The 13,229-nt window shown below is 46.7% G+C and overlaps 1 protein-coding gene across 2 annotated transcripts in view; it reads right to left on the bottom strand.

The window, feature by feature from the left end:
* Positions 1-2: 2 nt before the first annotated feature.
* LOC135817453 (uncharacterized) overlaps positions 3-13,229 on the bottom strand; it is a 51,853-nt gene continuing 38,626 nt past the window's right edge. Inside the window, exons 14-24 of one of the 2 annotated variants that reach the window (XM_065330643.1) lie at positions 12,600-12,644; positions 11,651-11,728; positions 10,762-10,951; positions 6,871-7,205; positions 6,122-6,200; positions 5,552-5,798; positions 4,304-4,391; positions 3,582-3,649; positions 2,430-2,494; positions 1,361-1,482; positions 3-282 (exon numbers count right to left, since the gene is read on the bottom strand). In XM_065330643.1, coding sequence (XP_065186715.1) covers positions 258-282; positions 1,361-1,482; positions 2,430-2,494; positions 3,582-3,649; positions 4,304-4,391; positions 5,552-5,798; positions 6,122-6,200; positions 6,871-7,205; positions 10,762-10,951; positions 11,651-11,728; positions 12,600-12,644 — 1,342 coding nt within the window. In that variant the 3' untranslated portion in view covers positions 3-257. The remainder of the gene's footprint in view (positions 283-1,360; positions 1,483-2,429; positions 2,495-3,581; positions 3,650-4,303; positions 4,392-5,551; positions 5,799-6,121; positions 6,201-6,870; positions 7,206-10,761; positions 10,952-11,650; positions 11,729-12,599; positions 12,645-13,229) is intronic. The other variant, XM_065330644.1, reaches the window with a different exon arrangement.

Below are 13,229 nucleotides of genomic sequence, written 5' to 3'. Positions count from 1 at the left end.
GCAGATACAAATCATTTAGTAAGAGAGAGAGAGAGAGAGAGAGAGAGAGAGAGAGAGAGAGAGAGAGAGAGAGAGAGAGAGAGAGAGAGAGAGAGAGAGAGAGAGAGAGAGAGAGAGAAGAGAGAGAGAGAGAGAGAGAGTAATGCGCAAGTAAAACTGAGAATGCAGGTACTGGTTCCTCAAGGTGGCAAGTAGAAGATTGGCGCATGATGCACCTTGCTCAAGGTGTTTCATCAGATGCCGGATTAGAACGTTTACTATCTGGCCTTCCTGCGCCTTGCTCTAAAAGCAGCACACAAATATTAGCATCAGAAACGAGATATTGTTCCTAAGAAAAACACACTATCCTCAGATCGAATTGCTAAACTGTTTGCATCTAGCCCTATAATTATGCTGTGCAGTCCAACAACCATGCACACACTTTGTAGCATGCACTCGGTGACAATCAAAACTCAAAACTCTAGCACAGCAGAGTGGTCACTTCACAATTCCATGTTCGTCGTGTTAAGCCTGCTGAATGGTGAGACTACACTGCAGCAACTGAATGTAGAAGGTGAAGAATGCACCGGGCCATGGATTTTAAGATCACGTTGCCTTCCTCGCTCGGCTTGGTTTTTTAAGAGAACACAACACCAGCCACCGTAGCCTAGATCTTTAGAACAATTTCCATTTTGCATTCTTCTACTCAAGTGTGCATGTTGAATCATTTGAATTGAATCAGTATACTTCACCCAAGCACAATGGTTGCGGTTTTGAAGGCTGGATTTTCTCCAGCAAAGAGATGGGAAGATGCTCTCACAATTATTGGGGAACTGGTGCTTAAGTCATACAGGGACACCCAAACATAAAGCAAGTGAGATCTGGGAGTAGTTCAGCATAAACAGTAAATGCATACGTGCTCCCCAACAGCTACAATTCCACTTAAAAGGCTGATCAGAACTTTTTTGCACTCGCAGACTCCACTGCAGCCATTTACACATTAGCGTATCTCAACTCAAACACTCAAAATTTGGTCTCTCTGCTGTATACGTTATCAACAACTGTTCACCAAATTTTCGGGCAGGTTTCTTTTCCGTTTCAACCCCCATGATGGGCCCTGCCCGGAAATTTGTTGAACAGTTTAAATGACGTACATTTGTACATGTATGCAGCAAAGAAACCGTATGTTGAGTGTTAGAGTGGAGGTACCCTAATGTGATCAGAACTGGCCAAATTGAGTCTCGCTACCATAAACCAAGATCATAAAATAATGTGTGTGCACACATGCGCACAGACACACAGCATGCTGTCCGCAGATTGAGCACACACACACATACTTTCAAACAGGTATGATTCGAACAACGTCACTACAACAACTCACCCGTCAGCTTGTTGCTGCTGCTGTGCTTGGTGCTGAAGATACTTCTGACGCTGAAGGGCTTGGAACTGGTGACTGAGACGTCCATATATCCCCAAGGCATCGCGAACAGGGCGTGATTGCTGCTGTATTACATGATAATGATGACAGAATATCACCAGTTGATGTCCTATCCCAGGACAGCATCAGTGATAGCTTGCATAGACCTCTGTCCTACCGGTATGACCATCATACTCAGCCTCTGCATGGCCTCTGTTCTAACATTGCCCTAAAGCCGTACCCTATACTGTTGCTAAGGGGCTAATGAAGGTGTCCATAAATATTAGACGTGATCGTACAAGGCATACTACCAATACCTTGGCAACAGCCCATGGCAACCCCAAAAGTGTAGCATGCCACTACGATGGTAAGCTGAGAAAGACAATAAGACATTAGTCCTCACCCGGATTGATGTGCAATGGTCAGAATTCACTTTGGATATAGTTGCTAGCGCTCCGAACGGAACATGTGCGGCCATTTTTGGCAAATACACATATGCAATGCACTCGACATAGTCTTGCATTTGGCGCTATGACTTTGTCTTGTGAAGACCCTCTCAACAATATTGGGTTCTACTGGTATGGCGGCATGCAAGGTCTCATACTTTACAGCCATGACAACCGTGACAGCAATGAAGTGAAAGCGTGAGTGATTGTCTGCATGAACTTTTGATACTGGATGAATCCAGCGTAAGCGGATGGTACCAGTTATATTGAAATACGAGTGGCAGCTTATTATAACTAGGTTGGGTGTCTGTATGCATTCTATACAGCAGAGAAAGGAGAATGAAAGCTAGAGCAGCAGTCTACTGAGGAACCCTAAATACACGTCATACACACAGTTCGACTGATGTATTGCTCCTTGTCCGTCTGCTGGGAACTTGTGGACCCCTTGGCTTCGCCCAATCCACCACATGTCCAGTGATAGTGTGTAACAGTGATACTTCACGGAGACTGCAGTTAGCTGCAGAGACAATAGCAGTACTGTTGCTTAGGGGATCATGGAGTGGGAAAGTGTGGAGATGCAATCATACCTTTTCACCAGGCCCAGTAGTAGAGTCAGCTTGCTGGGCATTCAAGCGCTTCGTGCGAAATTGATCTACAACAAAATACAAAACAAAAAAATTGTCTGGATCCAAGCAGAATTTCTGACCGAGTGAAATATAGAGCAGCCAACCACCATTGCATTAGGTACAACTGAATGTTGCTGGGATGGCGTTCAAAAGCAACTGTTTTACATGGAATAGTGCAGTCGGTTCACCCATGTACGCAGAACACAGTATTATTGTACCATCCAACAACCCAGTTGTTACACCACCCTTTGTGGCAATAGAGGTTGACGTAAGAGGCACGAGGCCTGCATGTGTCAAGTCTCAAGCGCCTACATCTGAACCATGCAGAGTGCATGGCAAGAACGTATGAAACGCCAGCAAAGAGAGTCTATTTTTTTCAGGAGACTGATTTCCTTGGTTTCATAAAGTATTATCAGAAGTTTAAACAAATCGGTTGTAGTGCTGTTGTCCATAAATGATCCTGGTGCTGGAAGCCGTGCAGCACTAGCCACCTGGTTTGAACAGCAAGCAAAGAATATTTTGATAAGGTTGAGGGAGTTTAAGTTGGGAAAAGAGAAAAGAGGAATTTAACTCCGATACCGAGCCAATAATAAAATATACTGTAAATATACAAAATTTCGGCGCTGCAAAATTTCGGCTATTCACGATTTTTGACATTTCGGTGGCGATTTATTTTCGGCGTGGGGTAGAGGGCATGATATTGCAACAGATGCTGTGAAAATTTTTATCGGCGTTTTAATTTAGGCGTTTTGGGTCGGTGCCGAATATAGCCGAAATTAAATAGCTGCCGAAAATTTGTATATTTACAGTATATAAAAATGGAGCACACGTTCCCATGTGTTCTATTCTACATGTACTTCAACGTATTTTAAAAGAAAGGAAAGAAAGATGTCTTGCCGTTTCAGCCAGATGGGTGTGAACTTATTGTTTTCATGCGCAAATGCAGACTGCACTCTCCCTGCCACTCATCCGGGATCATGTGGCGTTGCATGCAGTGCATGCAGCGTTTCCTTCACTGGCTCATAGTACGCGACGTCGTCCATACATCAAATGTTCCTACTACGAATACAGCTATGGAGAGAAGGGTTGTCGACTCGCCCCTTCTCCACTCACCGTTTTCTCTCAGAGAGTCGAGGTTCTGCTGCAAAGTGAGTTCTTCCATCCACAGGTAGCCTGGCAACCTATGCAGGGAAGCAATTCAAACAATGACCAACATGCTATGGTCTCCTCAGTCATGCACAGGGTCACATTCTAGGAGTGGAACAAGGCAAATAGACCTAGACCGGAGAGGGAAGGAGAAAGATGGAGACATGTTGGTATCAACCTGAGCGTATGGGAAAACCCAAACGCTTGTATTCACAATGGAGAGCAGTGTGTTGATAACACTGAAAATGTAAATATAGCTTGTACCATCCCTCGCTTGGATAGAGCGTTGATTTTGAAGAAGGGAGGAAGGTTAGTGACACTATGGTTACATTTCGTCATCAGCGTATGGGCAAACTCAAACACTGCTATCCACAACGGAGAGCAGTATGACAAGCGAAGGAATTTTTACCCAATTTAACCTCAAATGACATAACTAAACGTTATCCACAGCGTAGAACAGTGGGATGACAAGGATGAGAATGCTGGTTGCGATTATTTTATTTCACCGTCCAATGGCAGAAGTCAATGCAAAGGAGGGGGCGTTAGCCAGCCATGGCAAGAGAAGGAAAAAGAAAGAAAAAAGGAAAGAACATAATAATCGGAAGAAAATAACGCTATATATGGACAATGGGTTTCATTTGCAGGGACTGTGCATTCCTGGATTCTGCACAGGCATGCATGAGTCTTACCTTTTAACATTCCTTCGCCTTCTCTTCGCCAGTATGTGTGGCTTGAGTGGTTTGGGCTTATCCTCACCTACATCTGCTTGTGCCTCAACTGAACACCCACCCACACACGCACACTCGCACAAACATGCACAAACATGCACAAACATGCACAAACACACACACACACACACACAAACATGCACAAACACACACACACACACCATGTACAATCAATCATGTACCATGTATACGCCTGTCGCAAGAGAAGCACGCAAATCTGCAAATGCACTGGATGTGCACCCACAGATTTTCTCTTATAGCAACGATAGCGAACAAGATCTGAATGAGACAGATCAAGACTTGCGCCAGATAACTGTCTAATCCACACAACTGGCGACACACACACACACACACGCACACACACACGCATACATATATACATGTGTATGGACACATGCATGGACACACACACACAGATCACTGTCACAACATAACGCATAACCCCCTTAAACAGCACGGACAGGATGGAATCCACCAGCTTGACCGCACCCTTGCAGCCTGCCACGACGTGGACTCCCCGGTCAACCCGAAAAAGGGGAAGGTCCCAGTACAACCCTGACAATTGCCAAAGAAAACGGCAAAGATCTCTCCGCGAAGAGTGGACCTCACGGTTCAAGGACTGTAATACGCAGAGGCTAACCAAACTAAGAATGCCAGTAAGCCAATCTTATGGACCCACATGGCAGCTATGCGCAATGCCCTGATTCGGTCTAACCTCAACGCTACCGACTGAGCCATGGTATGGGGAGCTATTTGCCTGGGCTTCTTCGCTTGTCTCCGGGCCAGTGAATACACTTCTATAACCGCCACAACCATGCCAGAAGGTGCCCTCCGAGCAGAAGACCTCTTCTCCTGGGCTTCTTTGCCTGTCTCCGGGCAAGTGAATATACTTCTATAACCGCCACCACCATGCCAGAAGGTGCCCTTCGAGCAGAAGACCTCTTCATCAATTCAGCTTTTACAACAGAAAGTGGTTGAGAGTGGTTGAGAGTGGTTGAGAGTGATTGAGAGTGGTTGAGAGTGATTGAGAGTGGTTGAGAGTGGTTGTCCCTGAAAAAGTGCTGGGGTTGACTACACAATATAATTAGAAAACATATCCCCGGGAGGGCCCCGGAGCGGTACTTCAGAGATGGCCGACTGCACCAGCCTGAAACACCTACCGATACCCCTCCTTTAATAATAGTCCTACAGCCTTCAGTTTGCACTCACCTGGCTCGTCACTACTACTGCTTTCATAGTAATCTTCACCTTCAGCCTCCATATCACCGTCTTCCTTTCCAAGCCCACTCATTTTCATCCAACCTGGTTGTGAAAATGGCGGCAATGATGGTGCTGGTGCCGGCTCCTGTGTCTTTGCCCGTGCTTTTTCAGATGCTGCTGCTGCAGGCTGCTGTTTCAACGTGGATAGGGTCTTGACACTCTTTGGCCTAGACTTCCTCTTGGTCTTAGCATGTGTCTGCAGGGATTAATCAGAATATTGAGATGGAAAGGGAAACACATTGTACAATGGTACCATCACTCTCCATCCTCCCATTGCACCCAAAACCAAGCAGGGCATTGGCTACTCTCACTGGTGGAATGTAGCACTAGTTCATACACAGAGCTAGTTTCCACTACGCCGCTTGGGTCTATCTGTGGGTACCGTCACATGACACGAGTCACTGGCAACAGGACCAGGACCACCTTCTCCCTTCCTGTGTGCATACGTAATCTTCGTAGTAAAGCCTTGCACAAATACACGAGGTGGAAAAAGTGACCAGGTATTGGCATGCATCTGACCTTGGTAGGATTGTCTGCCGCGTCAGGGTTGTAGGACAGGCAGTCTCGATACCACGTTGCAGACGGTCTATCCACCATCCTGTACAACAAGTACACATCGCATTTGCACAGCAGCTTCACTTACGGATGGGACAGCGGTTTTCAAAGTTTCCTCCAAAAATGGGACAAATGGAGGAATGGCTGCCAATGGAATTGTCCTTTACAGGGTGACTGTCTATGGGCTCTCCCGAGTATACTTCGCCAAGAAGTAATTTTCATGCAAACACACGAAGATTAATTCGAGGTGTTTTGTTGGAAGCAAATGGAATAGAACGTGAATTTTCAGAACTCATCCATGGAACCGAGTTCCACGAGATGGAAGTTGCATAATCTCTCCTGCGTGTGTGTGTGGAGGGGGGGGGGGGGGGGAGGTACCGTACCGTTTTGTATAAAACCCTGTCTCACAACTTGTTTCGAATACAAGGCAGATGACCAAGATGGACCGCTGGCCTATAAGCCTGTTTACCATGTTGACAGGCACAGAAATATCAGGTTTGAAGACAAGCCTGATTTGAATTGAAGCGTAGCCTTGACATCGGCTTCTACCGTGAGTAATAAGCCAGGCCTGTATACATGACAATATGGGATTACCACAAGCACAACACGATTTTGCGGATACAGCCAAGAATCTGGCACATCCACTCTTACTAGTGTCATCAAGAATGACAGTATCAAAGCCAGTTGAAGTCACGGCATGCTTCGGTGCTCACCATTTTGGCATATTTGCAGATGGAGAGATTAGTTGCTTCAGCTGTTCAACAAGCAACATGACTTCGTTGAAATTCTTCTCACGCTGCGAGCAGTCCTTCCTGGCTTGGCTAGTTTCTGGTCTCGGTCGGGATGTGTTCGTGACGCTTTGGCTGGCCAAGGGTTGGGTTGTCGCCAGTGATGCAGATGGAGGCGCAGACATCCGAGACAGGCTCTGGCTGCGGAGCTCTACTTTGCTTGCCGACCCGTGGAGTGGATGGCATGACCGTGCGACTGGCTTGGAGCCAGAGCTGATGTGCTTGCAGTACTTGGGTACATGATTCCCGTGGGACAGTCCCTAAACAAGGATAAGGGTCGCGTCGAGATTGTTAGTTGCTCTGGCTAACCAGTCCTTTCCCAAGACACTCTCCTAGAACAGTCTTGTTACAAGATCATGCAGAGGATATTCTGCATACCCACTCAAGTACACTATATAAAGACACAATCACATACCCCCCACCATCACATACCCCCTGCAAATAACCACCCTCTTTATGTCCGCGATGTCAATGCGGTTACCGAGTCTGAAGTCCTCGTCATTATTCGCGAGCTGCTGTTAGAACCGAGGTTTTTATTTGCAAAGTTGACTGCACCACCTGCTTCAGCTGTTTGAACGTCTGCTAGACAAGGTTTCGGTTACATCGTGTTTGGTGCTGGTAAAGAGGAGGTCACCTGCACAGAAGCATGCCTGCACAGAAGCATGCCTGCACAGAAGCATGCCTGCACATGTGAACTCCTACTGCATCAGGGCCAGCTGTATCTCCAAAAACCTGAGAGTCGTGCCCTGGAGTTGAGTACTGGAGTTGAGTACTGGAGTCGTGCTCTGGAGTTGAGTACTGGTAGACAGTGCTTTCAAAGCAAATGGTTGCGCTTTCGAACACAATGGCAAGGGGTTTCCATGACGCTGTCCCATATTTGGTGACCGTCATTATAATTATATGTGCCACCAGATTTACTTCAGTTAGTCTGATCAGGTGGAGAGGGAGAGCTGCGGACTTTGTTGGACGTGGCTTGAAAATAAAATAAGAGAGTATCATCCATGAAACCAAGGCTGGTACCTGTCAGCAGTACTATGGGTTAAGGGGGTTCGGGACAGTTAGCCCCAAAAATTTAATTTCAACATCAGCCCAATCTGACATCAGGTTTGAATAGGTACAGCCTTATATTTTCGCTTAGTAACATCAGTTTTTCAATTGCCCGAATAGGTCTTGCCAAAAACACAATTTTCCTTGATGACACAAAATAACACAAAATCCCAAAATTGATGAGAAATCGACCATAACATCAGTTAGGAGAGAAAATATGACATAAAATTTTACAGACTGTTCGAGGTATTGACTAAGATGATATCAACACCGAAAAATGTACACTTTGGTTGATGATGGGATCCAGGTCGTCATTTCCTGGAGAAGAACAAAAAGACGCAAAAAATGAAACTTTGAATATTTTTTGCAGCTTATTTTTGAGTTTGCCCCATATGTGGATACTTCAAACACGTTCTATAAGTGGGTTGGAACAGGTTTACCGCGGCGAAAATAGGGGTCACCGTGCATATTCTGGAGAAAAATCCAAAAAACTGTCAAAATTTGCCTAAAATTGGTAAATTCACGTATCTATATTGCTTGTACTTCTCTGCTGCTGCTTTGGTCATAACTTATTGGATTTTTGGCTGTTAATAGGTGTTGCATAAACTCACTAGAGCCCTCGGCGTTCAGAACAATACAAGGATGGAATAGCTGAACTAGTAAATTTGCCGGAAAACCCTGGGTGCACGCATTATCGATAGGTACTTTTCTCCATGATTACTCTCCTGTTGGCACTTGGTTGTGATACATGTACATGTAGCTATGATAGCGCTTAGCACAGCCCCATATCAAACTACAATGAAAGCTGACATGTTGGAACGAATCAGACAACATTGAGTCCTCTTGTTCTTCAACTATGCGAGCTAGAACGTGTCCCCACACTGGCAAAAATGATGGTATTTTACGGTGCGCACAAACAAATGAAGCACTGTGCCACAGGGCGTTCCTTAGAGTTGGGTTGCTGTTGGTTCTTCGCTAGGTGTTCAGCCACCACTAATATAATCTTCCTTGAGACTGTCACCCGCTTCTTACCTCCGACTTGCTCCTTCATCAGTCTGGAAATGGCTGGCTCACCACTTCGTTTGTAGGACAAGACAAAGTGCTTCATCACCAACCCACTGGCAGCTGCCCGCACAGCAACTGATTTAGAGAAGCACGTTGCTTGGACCAACTGTTGAAGGGTGGCCAGCCGCTTTTGCTGATGTTCTGCAAACTCCATCGCCGAACATGCTGATGCAAAAGTGACAGAGTGCTACAGGATACTGGCATCAGGGCGAGCTTCGACAATTTCAGCTAGGGCTGCAACATCCGCAACAGCATCATGAGCAGCGAACTCATTCCCGACGATGAACTATAAATCAATCTGAGGCTGTAGCTTGGGAGCTCCGGTATCGCGGTTTAGGGATCAGAGTGTTCCCCAATCACAAAAATGCACACCATCGACACACACATCCGTGCACACATACACACACACACACACACACACACACACACACACACACGTGCATGCTCTCACACGCAATAGAACACACGCGCACGTACACACACATACATTCACGCACGTGTGCGTACCCACCCACATGCATGTGCACACTCATGTGCATGAGTGGAGATGCCCGCCACACATGTCACACCAACATGCCCTGGGAGCGGTCATGCACGTGTGTATAGTATGTGTGCGAGGGCACGTCCACATGAGCGCATATGCATGTGCATGTTCATACATGCATATGGTGCACACATGCACAAACATGCAGGTCTATGCAAACACACAGACGCTCGCGGCCGCCGCGCATACAGTGTGCTCATACATTTCCATAGCCATAGGGTGGCAATGACTCCCAAATATCATGAGTAAATCTTATGAGATTGAAAAACGCACTTACCCAAAGCAGCTTTGGTGTTGCTAGTGGAAGCACGGGGGCCAGGGTGTTGAGCAGTTACAGGGCTATCTGTATCTATAAAATTCTCCATCCCACACTGCTGACACGGAATGACAAGTACGCTGCCCAGGTCGTACCTCTTCTCCTCAACGCAATCAATGAGCGCCAGAGGTTTGCCACATCCAGGATTCTGGCACGCAGACAATCCCACAGCCAGATACCTGAGATGAACGATTCGTCGACCGTGAAGAGGGGCACTGAACGACCTCTTCGCGGGAGTCGAATCCAGTGGCGTTAGTGATGGAGATCGCCCTTTCCGTTTTTCAGGAACTCGATCGATCGTTTGAGTTTGCGAAGCGTCCCCCTCCTCGGCTTATTGCATCGTCCAGTACGCAGAATGAGAGGCCGCGTCGTGGGTGACGGATTACTCTCCCGCGTCTTCATCTCCAGCACACGTCGGCAGGAGAACCGAGCTATCCAAAAACCGCCAATGTCAAAACAAATCCGCAAGTCCACTAGTGGCTGAGCTTCTTCCTCAAATCTTGTCCCGACTCGAGCACTGCGAAGTCATGGTCAAACTATTTTCTGTGCATGATCGCGTCCCATTTTTCCACTCCGAAAGGCATTATTTTTCAGAAAAAAATTCGGAAATCCAACATGGCGCTAACCGTCGCGAACCTCCTTAACCTGCTACCGTTGCTTACTACCGTTGTGGCCACAGAAACAGACCCAGGAGTCTAGAGTAACACCCCGTTTCCATTTAAACCACATCAGGCACGGTCCAAAACCGATTTGAGGGCCGCATGGGCCCGCATGAGCCTTCACTCTGCTTCCGGCACGTTGGTCGGGTTTCTTTAGTCAAGAGAGTAGTATGCTGATCTCTCACCTGCGGCCTGTCAAGACAGTCAAGTACATAGTCGTAGCTGGGAGCCTGATCACCACTCGGTTGCTTCTCTGCACCCGCCGCCGATAAGACATCACGCGTGGCACGGCGTAAGCACTGCACTCGACACTCGGCTGCTGTGAATATCGTTGTGCACTGGCCGCAGCGGAATAGGTGCAAGTGGCCCCATAGTCTGCAGCGAACAGCACAGGACACGAGATAGCACATGACACGAAATGGCACATGACACGAAATGGCACATGACGTGGGAAATTCATGCCATGTACATGTACACTATTGCATGGATGTGTGTGCACAGCTCTCATTGTGTGCTATGTGCTATAAACGCAGTAGGCATGCTCCGTGCCATCCATACTTTCATGCTTGAGTATGTATTGTACAACATGTTCACCGACACCCCTCAGGCTGAACACGCTCAATTACGTGACTTTCTTATCCCACAAACAAGAGGGAAAGTGGCAGCATTCGGCCATTGAACATTCTGCGTAAATTTACTACACACCTTTGTGGCGCTCCCTTATCCACCAGTGCAAGTCCATGCACCTGAACAGCCTCTTTCATTGCTACATGTGTGTGTGTGTGTGTGTGCGTGTGTGTGCGCGTGTGTGTTTGTGCGTATGTGTGTGTCTATCTGTGTCTGTGTACGTGTTGTGTTGGTTCTTACCTTCTGGATACCGAACACTCGATACAAACCCCTTTTCCGCATAATGCTCCTGACCAGACAACCAAGACAGTTCGGGGAATACCACCATACAGAAAAACATCTGGCGCTCTACACCAGGCAAAACACCAATTTCAATCCGGACAGTTATTGCCATGTCTCGGTTGCCAATGAAGAAGTATCCCGTAAGCTCCGCTTGGATGGCCTTACCTCCAGAAGATCTGCTTCCATTGAACAGAGCGGGAGAGGAGAAGGTGCAGGTAGTTGCTTGGTGTCCATTCGTCACACCTGGACAACAAACACAACGGAAGGAGAAAGGCAGTGAATCTTAGAACTACCACAAAGAATGGACTCGGATGGAGAGCCAAGGATAGTTTATAGAAAAGAAAAAGGACCAAGGAACTACAAGTTACGTATCATGTCCACTAACACCACCAGTTACTAAACAATCAGCTCATGCGATAACATTGCACGACACTGACCGACGGTACTGACGTTCTACAAGTAACTGGCTAACAGCTCTAGCACATCTTGGATGCGCACTCCACAGAACATCCTTCCAACTTGGAAGGGACTAAGATAATATGATAACATAAGAGGGTAAGGTGAAGTCAAGATGTGCTAGAGCTGTAGAGCTGTTAGCCAGCTAGTTGTAGAACGTCAATACCGTCGGTCGTGCAATGTTATCGCATGAGCTGATTGTTTAGTAACTGGTGGTGTTAGTGGACATTATAGCGTAACTTGTAGTTCCTTGGTCCTTTTGTCTATAAACTACCACCAAGAGTTAGAATGTGAGCCAGTGTTTACAAAATTAGGAAATTGCAGCATGCTTTGCTGACCTGTGTATACACAAAGGCCCCGTACCATGACCATAGGGTATTTGCTAAGAGAGTTTTGCCTATAATCTTTCTGTGCATGCAGCTGCAGTACAATAAAATGTTCTGCACAAACACTCGTGCATGCATGCATGCACACACACACACACACACACACACACACACACACACACACACACACACACACACACACACACACACACACACACACACACACACACACACACACACACACACACACACACACACACACACACACACACACACACACACACACACACACACACACACACAACACACACGGTATATTCCATTACACCCACCGTTCGTGCCGATACACAATTCCACCATCTCTGCCAATTCGAATCCTGGAAGAGAACATAAAAAGATCTTCAATTTCACATCACAGAGTACCTCTCCGTGCTCCGCCCGTTTAGCGCACCACAGAACAGCACACATAGCCAGTGGCTGGAAATGGCCTACCGTATTTTCCGGGGTATAAGCCGCACCCCCCTTTTTGAGGCAAAATATTGACTAAAAGTTGGTATTCGGAGTATAAGCCGCACCCACAAACCAAGATTTTTCACACTCATTGACAAATGGCCTTTCTACAAATTTATTATGGTTATGGAGGTAAATACCATGTTAGATCAGATTATGAAGTGTTAGTGCACCACAGGTTGCTGCAGAGATGCTGGTGTATTGCTGTGTTGACTACAGATCACTCCATGTCATCTGCACTATCTTCAGTCTCGCTGCCACTGATGCTGAGCAGCAACACAGGCGCGAAGCCGAGTCGAATGACATGTCACATGACATCAGCATGCATACTGATGTATGCTAAGCATTCATTCGCGCAAGCATATTCGGTGTATAAGCCGCAGGGGCGATTTTGGTCCGATTTTTAGCGGAAAAAAGTGCGGCTTATACCCCGGAAAATACGGTATATTCTA

The sequence above is a fragment of the Sycon ciliatum genome, chromosome 5 (genome assembly GCF_964019385.1).
Source record: "Sycon ciliatum chromosome 5, ocSycCili1.1, whole genome shotgun sequence".
Taxonomy (NCBI): Eukaryota; Metazoa; Porifera; class Calcarea; order Leucosolenida; family Sycettidae; genus Sycon; species Sycon ciliatum.
This window is presented reverse-complemented; position numbering and strand designations above follow the sequence as displayed.